Source organism: Fusarium verticillioides, chromosome 4 (genome assembly GCF_000149555.1).
Source record: "Fusarium verticillioides 7600 chromosome 4, whole genome shotgun sequence".
In the NCBI taxonomy this organism is placed as follows: domain Eukaryota; kingdom Fungi; phylum Ascomycota; class Sordariomycetes; order Hypocreales; family Nectriaceae; genus Fusarium; species Fusarium verticillioides.
Genome location: NC_031678.1, coordinates 3,763,425 through 3,776,194, shown reverse-complemented (window position 1 = coordinate 3,776,194; position 12,770 = coordinate 3,763,425). Strand labels below are relative to the sequence as shown.

The window sequence follows — 12,770 nt, the reverse complement described above, 5'->3', positions numbered from 1 at the left end:
GTCACGGACTAGGAAGGTTGTTTAAAAGATGAATTGCCCGCATGATCTGGTTCCAATGTCTCTTCTTTATTCTGTAGCTTCACTGGGAAAATGACGCTTCGCACTGCTTTTGTTGGCCTTGTTTGCGCTGGCTTGGCCACTGCAGTTCGGTACAACGATAATCAAGTTGCTCTTACGAAAGACGGTGAGGAAGCTGCCAAGAACTTTCCTGAGGTCAAGCAGATTGATCTTCAGTCGCCTGCTTTCCTTGATCCCAAGAGCATCCCCGCTGGCTTTGACAATGGAACGAGCGGACCAACAAGCGACGCTACTCTGAGTATGTTGCTAAAACATCTTCAACATCCATGAACTAACATCCCTAGACTACTTCCTCGAGAGTCTTGCATCGCGCAATGACTGGTTGACGTACAATAACCCGTCCTTCAAATCCGACGAAGGCCGCTCAATTCCCTATGTTTACTTGTCTACGTCCTCGCAGCCTGAAATCAAGGCCAATTCATCTTCATCTGAGAAGCTCCGTGTCTACCTCCAAGGTGGCGTCCACGGAAATGAACCCGGCGGCGACCAAGCTCTTCTCGCGCTGCTCGGCAAATTTGACGCCAACTCAACATGGGCAGCGTCAATCCTTGAGAAAATGGACATCATGATCCTGCCCCGCTACAACCCCGATGGCGTCGCTTACTTCCAGCGGTTCCTGGCAACGGGATACGATCCCAACAGAGATCACATTCGTTTCGCAAGTCAGCAGACCCGTGAGGTCAAGGCGCTGATTATTGACTTTGCTCCTCATGTCATGGTAGACGCGCATGAATACAGCGCCAATCGCGCTTATGGCCTCAAAGATCAGTGGGCGCAAGCAGTGGATGGTCAATTTGATCCAATGAAGAATCTGAACATTCACAAGGATATTCGGGAATACTCCGAGGAGGTTTTCGTGCCTAGAATTGCTGGGGCGATGGATAAGCTGAATCTGCGATGGAGTCCTTATATCACTGGAAACGCTAGGGAGGAGCCTCTGGTATTTACCCAGCTTGATACCCAGGCTCGAGCTGGTGATGTGTCATTGGCGCTGACTCAGGTTATGGTATTCCTCACTGAAACCAGAGGTATCGGTCTTGGAAGCCAGCACTTCCAGCGACGTGTTGCTTCAGGATTAACTATGATCGAAGCCATCATTCAAACAGCCGCCGATAAAGCTGAAGAGGTGTACGAAGTCGTCGAAGGTGCACGTCAGAAATTCATCGACGGCGTAGACGAAGTAGTCGTTACAGATTCCTTCCAGCCCACCAACCGCACCTGGGACTTCATCGACCTCCCAACCGGCAAACTCGTCGAAATCCCCGTGCAATTCCTCAGCTCAACACCCGTAAAATCCAACCTCACCCGTTCTCGCCCCGAAGCGTACATCTTCCCACAAGCATGGAAAGAAGCCGCTGATCGTCTTCGCCTCAACGGTGTTACCGTCGAGAATATTCGCTCCGAGTTCCGTGGCGAAGTTGAGGCTTATAATGTTACGAGCATTGAGTTGGCTAGTACTGTTTATCAGGGAACTGTGTTGAACAAGGTCACTACTGAGATTAAGAAGAAGGAGATTACGATGCCGGCGGGGAGCTTTTGGGTGCCGACGAGACAGGCTGCTGCGGGCTATGCGTTCACTGTCCTTGAGCCTGAGAACATCGATTCGTATGCTACGTTCAACATCCTGCCGGTCAATGTCGAGGATGAGTACCCTGTGTATAGAGTCTTGGCTTAGTTTACACTATGTCACTAGATACAGAATCTGGAATTGGAAACACTCACGTCTAAAATCATTTAATATGCACAAACGCCGGGCTGCTTATATTGATGTTCAATGAGTTTATTGAACCTCGAGTTTCTTATATCAGAAAGCAAGTACCTACCAATTCAATTACCAAAACACTGACAATCCACTTGGAGACTTCTCAATCCAGGTTACCCTACTAGTTCTTCACTGCCAAGAGTCTTAGGTATGCTCATCAGGCGACTCGACGATTGTATCAAACAACGGCTCGACAGGCCTCTCATAGCACGTCTGACTCATCTCACTCGCCTGGATAGCCCTAGCCATCGAATCAACGTTCAGCGTCCCAAGCTGCTCGGCGATCCTTGACATTGAGCCCTCAGCTAGTCTTCTCAGCTGTTTCAGGTAGAAGCGCAGCTCACGCTCCAGTGTTTGGATATGTCTCCAAGACTCACGAAGTTTGCAAAGCTGAGTTTGACGCTCTTCGCCTCGAAGACCCGATTCAAGACCATTGACAACATCAACAGCGAGTTCAGAGTACTTTTCTTCTTTAAGCTCGAGTCGAGACTGGAGTGAGCAGATGAGGTCTTCAAGATCCTGCCAGATTCGACCGACCTCGGAAGGTTCGGGGAGAGAGGTAAAGCGGACACCTGAAGACATAGTTTCTAAGAGTGATTGTTCCTGGTGGGTTGAGGGTTCTGATGAAAGAAGACCTGTTGGAGTTAAGTTGAGGAGTGGTTGGAACTTACCTTTAAACCCTGAATTCTAAATAAGAAAGATAAAAAAAAAAAGGCCATCAACCAGGGATATTGTATGGCTTTATAGCTAATATGCTTTGCCTGAGTAGAAGAACTACTGATTGGTTGGTCACCCGAAACGCACAGCGTGTCATGAGTTCCAGTGGAATAGGACTACTGAACATGTAAATGCCTGACACTTCTTGAACACCAATCTTTGTTGACCGGGATCTCATAGTCAGTAGAAGTGAACAACAGATCATAGCGTCACTGATATGCAGACGAAAGAAAGTAATACTAGGATGTTCATTTCTAAGAGCTTTCTATTCGTCCAATGGAAGATAAGGCTTTGATGTAGGACTGGTCCCAAATGAAACACTCAAGATGAGTTGGTAGAAAACGACACCCAAGGTCATCGCATGGCTCAGTTACGATACGAGTTCATTTTTAGATTTAGCATCATTTCGGTAATCAGTTGGCTAATAAAAATAATATTCCATGCTGAATTGTTTGTAAGACTCCCCAAGGTAGCCAGCCGCTATCCCCAAATCGGAAATCGCCGGATCGGCGGTTACTCGATCCGTATTCGGGCATGAAATCTGACAAAAACCGCGCCGTGAACGCGTGAGATCAAGTCAATTCCTCTTTCAACACAACAAGGCTGCTGCCTAAGCTAAAGCTGGAACTAAAATACTCAAACTGGCCTGCATTCCCACCATCTCTTGGTACTTCCACTCATTCTCGCGACCATGGGCAATCCTCCGTCGCCAAAGCCTTATCGGGATGACCCTGACGCCGTGTCGCTACACACGACTGCGGGGGAACCCTGTTACGCTCACATAGAGGACGACGTTCTCAATGGCGATGACGCACCACCGCCTGCATACCATGATACACCGACTCTGGGTTCAAGCACTCCAGCGATGGCTCCCATCAGCAGCACCGAGATTGAAGAAGAACTTCTTCAAACAGGTGTCACCCAACCCGAGTCTCACATCGCCTTCGCTTCCAACCGCATCGGTCAGAAGCGCACTCGCATCGGCAACGAAGTGAATGCCGTGCGCGATCCTCGCTCTGATGCGGATCCAGAATTTCTCGAGAAATGGGTCAGAACCATGGCAAGGTTTCCTCCTTCGCCGTATATCAACATAACCGGAACTCACAAGGAAACCAAGCGCGATAGCGATGGTAAGAGCAAGCGTGAGGAAGTCACCGATTTTCGTATCATGGTGAATTTGCAGAATTATCTGTATCCCAATTTTATCGTAAATCCTATTGGCAACTCGACGCTCAAGACTGTCGAGAGTGGTGAGAAGACATATCGCGGCACGGTGTTGAAGAAACGTCAGGACGGCGTGAAAGGCGATATCGAAGTTGGTCACGCGAAGCCGACCCTGAAGGAATGGTGTCACCGATACTGTGCGAAAGCAGCTGGCACCAAAGTGTATGTTTCACCTCTTGGCTCAAGTTCCTTTCTAATGAGTCCCAGGTTCCGTTTGACCAGAACAGTCACAGGCATGGATGAGACCTTCTTCCGCAATAGTCTGAAAAACTATGTCCGAAGCTCCAACTACAAAGGAAACCTCACCATCGAATTCCCGGTCGCCGACCGAGCAGTCGACATCTACTCGTCCAACCGCCTAAATACGTGGCGCCTGACGACCTGGATCTGCTGGATCTTCTACCTCACGTTTCTCTGGATCTTCTCATGGCCAATCCTCTTTTTCATCACGAAGCGGTATCAAGTCGTCTGTGCTGAATGGCCATTCTCTCTGACTGATGCAAACGGCCAGAAGCGCTATACCACTGTTAGTGAGCAGCAATGGGTGGACTTGTATGGACCCGCTATCAAGCAGCTTTGTCTGGACCGGTATGAGGGCTTGGCAGGTGATGCATTTCTGAATCAGGCTCTAGAGAGGGGAGATGCGAACACGAGAAATGAAGATGTTGATACGAGGGCTGCTATGGGAGTCGCCGCCGCTGCCTTCCAGGGCGGACGATTTAATGCTGTCAATGGTGCGAGGAGTCTGATGCGTATTGCTGGGGCGTCGAGTGATCAGATCGGTTGGGGCTTTGATACGTGAATATAGAAGGCTGCCGGAAAGCAAGGCCAAATGCTTTTGGCATCGACTGTTGAGCCTTTGATCTGAGTAGTTAGCGTTCTATGGCTGAATACAATGCCTTCTATCGATTTCAATGATACCATGGCAAGGAAGTGTAACTGCGACGGAGAAACAAGGACTTGGAACTTATGAATTCTTAAATATGAGTTTTTGCTAGTAATATGACCTTTACTTAGTTCTCCCAATACCCGATTTGCCAGGTGACAAAATCCCATTGGGATCCATCATGGCCTTGAAGCTATCAACGAGCTTGGCAAGGGCATGTCCGTTGAATGAGAAGTGACCTCTGATTTGATCCATAAATTCAACGTGAGTTCTATATGTAGTGAGCCCACGACGGACGGCATCATCAATGAGTTTCTGGCCGAGTTCCTTTACCCGCTCCTTCTCCTCAGGGGCATATACAACCAAGACAATCGGAATGATGTACCGAGAGTAGGCGTGGAAATCGGCGAAGAAGTCCAGCTTTGCCGCAGAGACCATCTCCTTCGCTGATAGGTACCATTCTAGCAATCCTGGGCCTGAGGTAGGGACGACTGGGGCGAAGTCTGTGTGCCCGCTTCCCTGCGCCAGGCGGTAGTCCATCAGGGTCAGCGGCTCCAGCGTCGGAACGCCACTATGGGGTACAGACTTCGTCCCGACTTCATGTCCTCGAAGGAATTTGCCTGCGATACCACCAAAGTGCTTTACTTCAAGCTGGGCTCCGGGGATCTTTGTGATGGCTCGGCGCAGTGAGCTCTCCAGGGCCGGCACCACATCTGCGTCGCCTTGAAGACCGAACTCGGCTTTCCAGAATCCCCAGCCATGAAATGACTTTAGCTCATCCAGTACGCTCTCCGGCACGGCCTTGCCAGGGCCAAAATGCGGTGCCAGTTTTGCTTTAACAGCATCGTCCGGCGACAGGATAGCCTGGCGAAAAACATTAGAAATGGAGGGGTGATTGGTGACCACGCCTCGTCGTTGTAGATTCGCAAGGAGTTCTACGAGCTGAGGGAGATCTCCCTCGTTTGGCACGCTCAGCTCACAAGCGGTGTACGCCTCGGGTGCTGGGGTAATATGGATGCCTAGTTTAGTCACCACGCCTAACGGGAGATTTAGTATACTCGTACGCATACCATACTGCCAATTTGCAGCGGGAAAGGCTGACCTAGATTGGATTGGTAGAAAAGACCATCTACGCTTGGCCCGAATCCGCTAGAGCATGCTCAGCACGTTGTGTATCTCTTGTGACACCAGTACACCGGCTCAGGAATAATAACTCACGCTTTGTAGAGAGGGAACAGCCGACTGTCAGCCATGGCACCCATGCCAGTACGCAACAGTTCGCCTGTAGGAAGGACGACTTCCATGCCGCACTGCGCTTCTGTGTGCACGCCGTCAGGAGTATAACCGAAGCCATGGTCCAGCGTGTTGCCAACGACAGACCCCCATCCGATGGCGGCACAAGAGGGCCAGAGCGCGAGGTCCCGCCGTTTGATCTCTTCGTAGAGGTCAAAGAAAGAGACACCCGGTTCCACAATAGCGTACGCATCGGCCTCGTTGACCTCCACTATGCGGTTCATTCGATGCAAGTCAAGGACCACGCTCCCTGCCACAGCAGGTGCCGAGTCACCATAGCCAAGGTTTCTACCGCGTGATATCGTCCAAAGAGGGACTTTGAATCGGTTTGCCAGTCGGAGAACTTGCTGTACCTCCTCTACAGACGCTGGTCGAACGGCACCACTAGGTAAGTGCTGATCTTGATTGACGAGGGCGTATGGATCGCCGTAGCTCTGCTGCTGATGAGGGCCAATCAAGGCGCCCGTTGATGCATCCCGCGAGATATTTTCGTCGCCAACAACTTTGGCAAGCTCATCGAAGAATTGGCGATGTTCGGAAGGTCCAATGCCTGGGGGAAGGACTTGAGATGAGGAAGACATTGTCTCAGGGTTGAATCGGATGCGGGTTCAATGTTTTACGTATAGGGAAAGAGTGTAGAAGATAATGATTTGTAAAACCCGATCTTCTACAAACGTAAGGGTCTTTATGTACTAGTCAACGAGTCGATTCATGCCACTCTTGTTTACCGATAGAAGCTACCGACAAGCGTTCTTTGCCCCGCATCATTCCCTGATGAGCTTCTCGGACCTCGACCTCGTCAGAGTGTGTGTAAAAGGATGGAGGGCGAGTTGTCTAGTCCACACTTCAGTCAGACTAAACGGCGATATTGCGGGGGAGGGGCCGGAGAAGCATCGATCTCGGACGTGCTAGGCATGCGGCGGGGTAGCGCGTCATTGACCAACCGATAATGCCCCGACAATTCGGCGGACGGGGCGAAGCAGTACTCCTGGCCTGAACGAAGCCACTTTGCAGAAATGTGCAACTCGGTGACCCTCTAGAACAGAATAATGACATTACAAACAGATAACCGTCTAGTAGTCACTTACCGATGGTAGCAGGCGTGAATCTAGACCAGTGCGAAGAATGCCATGCAGAAAGATTACAACAGCACAAGGCCAGCCTAATGCTTAGCCTTATAGACAGCAATGTACTAGTAACACAGTGCCACGCTGTTCTATGGCTCGATAACTTTACGTATAACCAGTACTTAGTGACAGTGTTGCCATGTACGACGACGGTTCTCATTAATTACCCGCACAACGCACACATATTTAGGATAACTCACAGTCACAAACGGTTCCGTAGAGTGAGACCTGCCTGGATCCTTCTTACGCGATGACAATGCCGATTTTAGTTATGTAAGTTGCTAAGACCAGCTTGCCCGCCTACACGACTTGATAAACAAAAATCAGTCAACGAAACCTATGCAATCCTATCTCATCGACCATGTCCTGCGATCGATAGTGTATCATTGCAGCACCCAGCCTAAACCCTCTCAGTGATATTGTCTTCCTGACCGCTCCTCCACAGGCTCACCAAGAGCTGAGACTCATACCCCCCACCTGTATGCAGCCTATGCCGCCCAACGTTGTAATTCACCAGATGCTCATTCACACCATCAAAGTCCTGTAGGACTTGGCCCCGGCCCGTAACTTCGAGCCTCATAGACTCTCCAGCATCATTATACCCCCAGACCAGAGACTAATATCGAGCTCGACAATTTGATCGCCGCGTAATGGCTGTGTTGCTGTATGCGGATGATACACGTACGCGGGTCCCATTAGTTTATTGTATTCATCTGGGCCAAGGCCTTCAAGCGACTCATAGGTGATGGCGCGGTGCGATGCACGAAGACGACCGTTAGGTCCGATGTACCGCCTGTGCAAGGTTTGTTATTACTGGAGACCATTGAAACATTGAAAGCATTTGAAGCTTATTAGACATTATGGTTTGGAATGTCTTCCACTGTTGTACCCTCTGGGAGATCTTCTATGGGAATGTTCTTATGCCACAACTCTCTGCCGTTTTCGTCGAGTTTACGTAGCGCGATGTACAAGTCCTGAGAGAATTTGGTTAGGGAAAAACATGTTTAAGTAGACACACAGGAGTCCTGAGGGGAAGAGACTTACCATATCGTCATGATCAGGTGACGACATGTATACTCTGGCCTTGGAGATACCACACAACTCGGTGTACTCTTTGAAGGTGTAGGTGAACGAGCTGGGACAGGTTTGTCGTCGGAAGTGAGTGGACGGAAAACGTCAGCTAAGAGCTCGACGCCATCTCGGAGCGGGATACGGATGTCTTTCTCCCACACTGTATCGACCGTAAATGCCTTTCGACCTTCCTCTTTGACCCATCCTTTGGCAATGGTTCGCTTCTCGGGAGGGCCATAGTCAGTCCAGGTGTTCTTTGGCTCATGGTCCAGTTCGGTGAATATGACAGTACGGAGAAAGGCTGTGCGGTTTGTGCCATGTTGTTGAGCTTTTGGGATGTAAGGAATTCAAGACAGATTCAATGTCAATGAGCAGTTCAAATATAGAGATAGGCGAACTTGAATGACCGTTCGAGTACCTACTGTATCTGGTTGTTTTTGGCTTGATATATCCCATTTGTTTGTGGCGATCCTAACTCTACAATCGGAGTTGTCCCACCCTTGTTAAACACCTCACAGTCAATCTTCGACTTGGACATACGGAATTCCCCCGCCCCCTCAATGAGAGTCCCGACAGATGCAACGAGGGAAGCGGCATTATGCCGAACCTAAAGAAACAGAGTAGTTCCATTTGCTTTGCGTTTTAATTTGAATGAGTGCAAGGACTTGGAAAACTGTTGCGATATCACAGAAGGCATGTCGACCATAGAGCGAGGGCATAAATTTAAAGTAATAAGTAAACCAAAAGGCCGCCAGTGTGCCTACCCCTTAGTTGTAAAAGCCTTCATCAAGAGTACTCGGGTGCTCTGCTTGTCTCTTCTGGCTCAGGCCGAAACTGCCTTAAGCATGTTGCCGCAGCTTGAAGTCTACAAGTAACCCCGGATCAGACGCCTCGGTGGTGAATTTATCTACTATACGTAACTCCTTTGTCTTCAACTCCATCTTAAAATGGTAGAAGAAGTGTGCCAGGGCGATAGTAACCTCCGCATACGCGACACTTTCAAGTTAGCCTTTGTTACTTCTCCGAGTCTTCATATTACATACTTGATTCCTATACACTGACGGGCACCTTTGCTGAAAGTGCACAAATGTGTCTCAAGTTCCTTTGCGTTTGGGCCGAGCCAACGGTCTGGGTTGAAGGAATGGGCATCTTGACCCCAGATCTGGGGATCGGTGTTCATCGTATACGCCGACATTCCGACAACCGTCTACCCGTGTTAATGTGAGTTTACAGGAGCAGGCTAGGGATCACATACACCTGGAGGTACCACTTTACCGTCCACAACAAACGGTTGCGATCGTGTGGGCACAACACGAGGGAGTATGCCAGGTACCGACATTGCAAGACGGAGAGCTTCGTTGATACATGCGCGCTAGAAGGAAGTAAGTAAGTGGTCTTCCGCGACCAATGGGATATCTTCAGTGCCTACCAAATACTTGGTCTGCTCGAGTTGGAGAAGCGATGGAGTGGCTTGATGCTCTCCAAAGATTTCATCCAGTGACTTTGTCAGTGTTTTCTCGACCTCAGGTAAACGAAGAATGTGGCAGAGCGCCGTGACAAGCGTAAAGGCAGTCGTGTCAGACCCAGCGATAAAGGTATTAATGGCCTCGGCCTTCTGCATGTCAGGAGGTATCGCCTGTAGATTGTCAAAAAGGACCGGGAAGCGAGAGTCATTCGTCCGATGAGTGAAGTTATCATACGAGTGCCCTATGATTCCAACCAGCCTCTGAAGTTGACTCAGTACTGGGTTGAAGTTGGCAGCGACGGATAAAGGAATGAACTTTGCCAAGAGCCGTTGCGTGGTGCTGTAATACCTGAGAAATGGTACATCTGAAGCAATTTCCATAGCTGCGAGATATTCCGAGCTGAAGGTGTCCGGATCCTCGTTGATCAAATTGATACAGGTTCCGAATGAGAACTCTGAGATGATGTCAATTGTCATGCATCTGGAAATGTCAGCAGTGATTTATATGCATGGAGACTGTCTTCGTACCTAAAGGCAGGCCAGGCATTGATGGGGCCACGCTGAGAGATACGTTGGACCTTTTCTATGGTCTCTTTTACTTTCTCCAGAATAAGTGGTTCTAATTTACTCACTCCTGACCTGGAGAAGAGAGGGCTAAGCAGCCTGCGTCTCTGTTTGTGCAATTGAGCATCCGTCTCGCTAAACGTTGTGTGATGAGACTCAAAGGTATCATAAAAAGCCTTCTCCTTGGGAAAAGCATTAACCTGACTGTAGATAACCTTGTAGAGACTTGTATCTGAGATATGGAGGTGGTTCGGGCCGATGCGTAACGCCCTTGTGCCTGTTGATGTGTCAGTGTGAAATATCGTGAATGAGATTGGCTGGTATCTACCAAACTCTCTATGAAGCCTTTTATATTCCTTCTCGGGAAACCCCTTGTCGACGATCTTTGCCTGCCATTTGCGGCTGATGGCGGCAGAGCGCGGTCCTGGGAACTTGGACAATGGATGGAAGTAGAGCATGTACGTAGCCCTAACAATCTGAACCGTGACAAGAGCGGCAGCAGCGGGGGCAAGGAACGCCAACGGGGAGTACTCGGTGATGACTAGAAACGACGCCATGTTCAATGGATATAGTGAGTAATGAATAGCTGAATTGGAACTATCTAGATCACGGTATGCTGCTTAGTTTTTATCATTTCCTATAGGCCAACTGTTGAAGCGGGAACAACCCGGCTTTGCGCCCAACTTGGACAATAGCATCTCGGGACCCCGCCTCCATATTTCCCCATATTCCCCCATATTCCCCCATATTATCACACACTGCCAAGTGATTCTACACCCAATCAAACCAAAGACGATTATCCACTTGTCGCCCGAAGCCCCGAGCAAGGCTTTCGGGAGTACCTAACTCTTGCAGTCTAATACCCCAGAATGCAACAGCTGAAAGACAGTAAGTAGCCAGGCAATCTGGCACCTGAGGAGATCCTTCAGCATGCAGCCAGATGCCTCCGCAGTCCCTGGGCAAGGGGAAAGTGCCGATAGTCTTAGCCATAGACCGGCCAACAGCATCGGTGTCGGTGTCGGTGACAGCACTGGCCATCGCGGCGAATCCTCCCCTGCCTCCGTATCCTCCGCATCTTTGACATGCCCCGAGTGCGGGCAGACATTCCGTCGGCGCGAGCACCTCATCCGACATCTGGACCGCCACTCCGGACGTCGCTCTTACACATGCGATGTCTGCAAGACGGCCTTTTCTCGGAGGTATGTCTGTCTTCTCCCTAACTTGGACATCCTAGCCTTTCCAGATATATCTCGTCTAATGTTCATGGCTGACTAACCGCGGGACAAAGAGACACCTTGAAACGGCATATCGGGACCGCATGGTACTGCTGCCTTGGCTGAATGGATGCGAAGCAATCCCTCGCATTTCGCGAGACCAACAATATCGTGCTTGCGAAGCATGTGCAAAGGCTAAGTAGCGCTGTCATGGCCGCAAGCCGGCACCTTGTGCCAAATGTACAAGCAAGGGTCGTCGCTGTGTATACCAACCCAAACTCGGCGATGAAGTGGCTGAGACAATTACCGTTGCACAGTCTGCAGCCGAAGATGTTATATCCGCTACTCACTCCTCGCCTTCACAGCAAGTGCAGCCACTGACACCCCTTTCGTCTGTTCCGCTCCAACCCTGGATCGAGCCAGAGCTTTCATGGGATACCATTTTGACGTCTGCGCAATTCCTGCTGCCCTTTTCGCCTGTGCCCTGCCTTGAATCTGGGGCATTAGCCTACTTCTGCTTTGGAGACGCTGCCTTTGCCACCACTGGTGAGCCTGTGGACGACCTTGGTGTGCCGAATAGTTTCAGTGCACAAGTGCCACAGAGAGAGGCAGTGAAGGATATCCAAAATCTTATTGGACCCGACAATCTGACAGCGGAAGAAGAAGACATCCTGATCGCGGAGAACATTCCACACGTACCTCCCGTGACTGAAGAGACACGACTATACATGATCCAAGCCGTCAAGGCCAGGCTACCACACCAAGATGCCCAAGCGCTTGACGCAAAGTTCCCCTCTTTACGACATCTCGATACATATATGCAGCTGTATTTTGAACACCTTCATCCGCGCGTGCCTCTGCTGCATGTTCCGACATTCCATACATCTCCCGAGACATGGCAGCTAGTCCTCGCTGTGATTTGCCTTGGCAGTCGGTACTCCCAAGCACACCACCATCACGATCGCGTTCTGCTCCTGCAGCAAGTTGCCCAGCATATGGTGAAGGTAGATGTAAGAACGACCTTCAAGCTCATTTAGTGGTGTTGAACTAACGCGATTGCAATACATTTTAGCTTCGAGAGCTGGTGAGCGTCAACGTCTTGATCTGTGCTCAGTCACATCTGTTATTCCAGCATAGCCTTTGGCTCTCGGGCGAGTGGAGCATTATGGTCGAGGCTCAGCTTTACCGGAACACCCTTGTCACACTTTGTCGTCTATTTCTATCTCGAGAGAGTACCTTGATGCACACGTCTGCATCGACTGAAGACACGAACCACGCATGGTTCCAGTGGGTACAAGGCGAAGCTAAACGGCGGCTCGTCCACTTTGCATACAGTAAGTTATTTTCACTAGACATCAATCACCCTTGC

General features: G+C 49.9%; 6 protein-coding genes across 6 annotated transcripts; 3 read left to right on the top strand and 3 right to left on the bottom strand.

The window, feature by feature from the left end:
* The first annotated feature begins 73 nt into the window (after window positions 1-73).
* Window positions 74-1,803, top strand: FVEG_12353 (hypothetical protein). The gene is made up of 2 exons (XM_018901701.1): window positions 74-316; window positions 363-1,803. The coding sequence occupies exons 1-2, from the start codon at window positions 91-93 to the stop codon at window positions 1,751-1,753; spliced, it is 1,617 nt and encodes a 538-aa protein (XP_018760242.1). The 5' UTR covers window positions 74-90; the 3' UTR covers window positions 1,754-1,803.
* Window positions 1,804-1,984: 181 nt separating this feature from the next.
* FVEG_12352 (hypothetical protein) lies at window positions 1,985-2,422 on the bottom strand (the record flags this gene model as incomplete). Its single annotated transcript, XM_018901700.1, has 1 exon — window positions 1,985-2,422. The coding sequence occupies one exon, from the start codon at window positions 2,420-2,422 to the stop codon at window positions 1,985-1,987; it is 438 nt and encodes a 145-aa protein (XP_018760241.1).
* A 709-nt stretch (window positions 2,423-3,131) lies between these two features.
* On the top strand, window positions 3,132-4,806 carry FVEG_12351 (hypothetical protein). Its single transcript, XM_018901699.1, has 2 exons — window positions 3,132-3,943; window positions 3,989-4,806. The coding sequence occupies exons 1-2, from the start codon at window positions 3,249-3,251 to the stop codon at window positions 4,581-4,583; spliced, it is 1,290 nt and encodes a 429-aa protein (XP_018760240.1). The 5' UTR covers window positions 3,132-3,248; the 3' UTR covers window positions 4,584-4,806.
* Window positions 4,791-6,541, bottom strand: FVEG_12350 (hypothetical protein; the record flags this gene model as incomplete). The annotated part of the gene is made up of 3 exons (XM_018901698.1): window positions 4,791-5,704; window positions 5,770-5,816; window positions 5,886-6,541. 3 exons carry the CDS (start codon window positions 6,539-6,541, stop codon window positions 4,791-4,793), a joined length of 1,617 nt encoding a protein of 538 aa, XP_018760239.1.
* Window positions 6,542-9,188: 2,647 nt separating this feature from the next.
* Window positions 9,189-10,744, bottom strand: FVEG_12349 (hypothetical protein; the record flags this gene model as incomplete). Its single annotated transcript, XM_018901697.1, has 5 exons — window positions 9,189-9,365; window positions 9,414-9,530; window positions 9,588-10,104; window positions 10,152-10,464; window positions 10,516-10,744. The coding sequence occupies 5 exons, from the start codon at window positions 10,742-10,744 to the stop codon at window positions 9,189-9,191; spliced, it is 1,353 nt and encodes a 450-aa protein (XP_018760238.1).
* A 373-nt stretch (window positions 10,745-11,117) lies between these two features.
* Window positions 11,118-12,438, top strand: FVEG_17231 (hypothetical protein; the record flags this gene model as incomplete). The annotated part of the gene is made up of 2 exons (XM_018906489.1): window positions 11,118-11,386; window positions 11,649-12,438. The coding sequence occupies 2 exons, from the start codon at window positions 11,118-11,120 to the stop codon at window positions 12,436-12,438; spliced, it is 1,059 nt and encodes a 352-aa protein (XP_018760237.1).
* Window positions 12,439-12,770: the final 332 nt, after the last annotated feature.

Coding starts and splice junctions, on each gene's coding strand:
- FVEG_12353 (XM_018901701.1), top strand. CDS start 91: ATGACGCTTCGCACTGCTTTTGTTGGCCTTGTTTGCGCTGGCTTGGCC. Junction 317..362: donor AACAAGCGACGCTACTCTGA/GTATGTTGCTAA, acceptor TAACATCCCTAG/ACTACTTCCTCGAGAGTCTT.
- FVEG_12351 (XM_018901699.1), top strand. CDS start 3,249: ATGGGCAATCCTCCGTCGCCAAAGCCTTATCGGGATGACCCTGACGCC. Junction 3,944..3,988: donor AAAGCAGCTGGCACCAAAGT/GTATGTTTCACC, acceptor AATGAGTCCCAG/GTTCCGTTTGACCAGAACAG.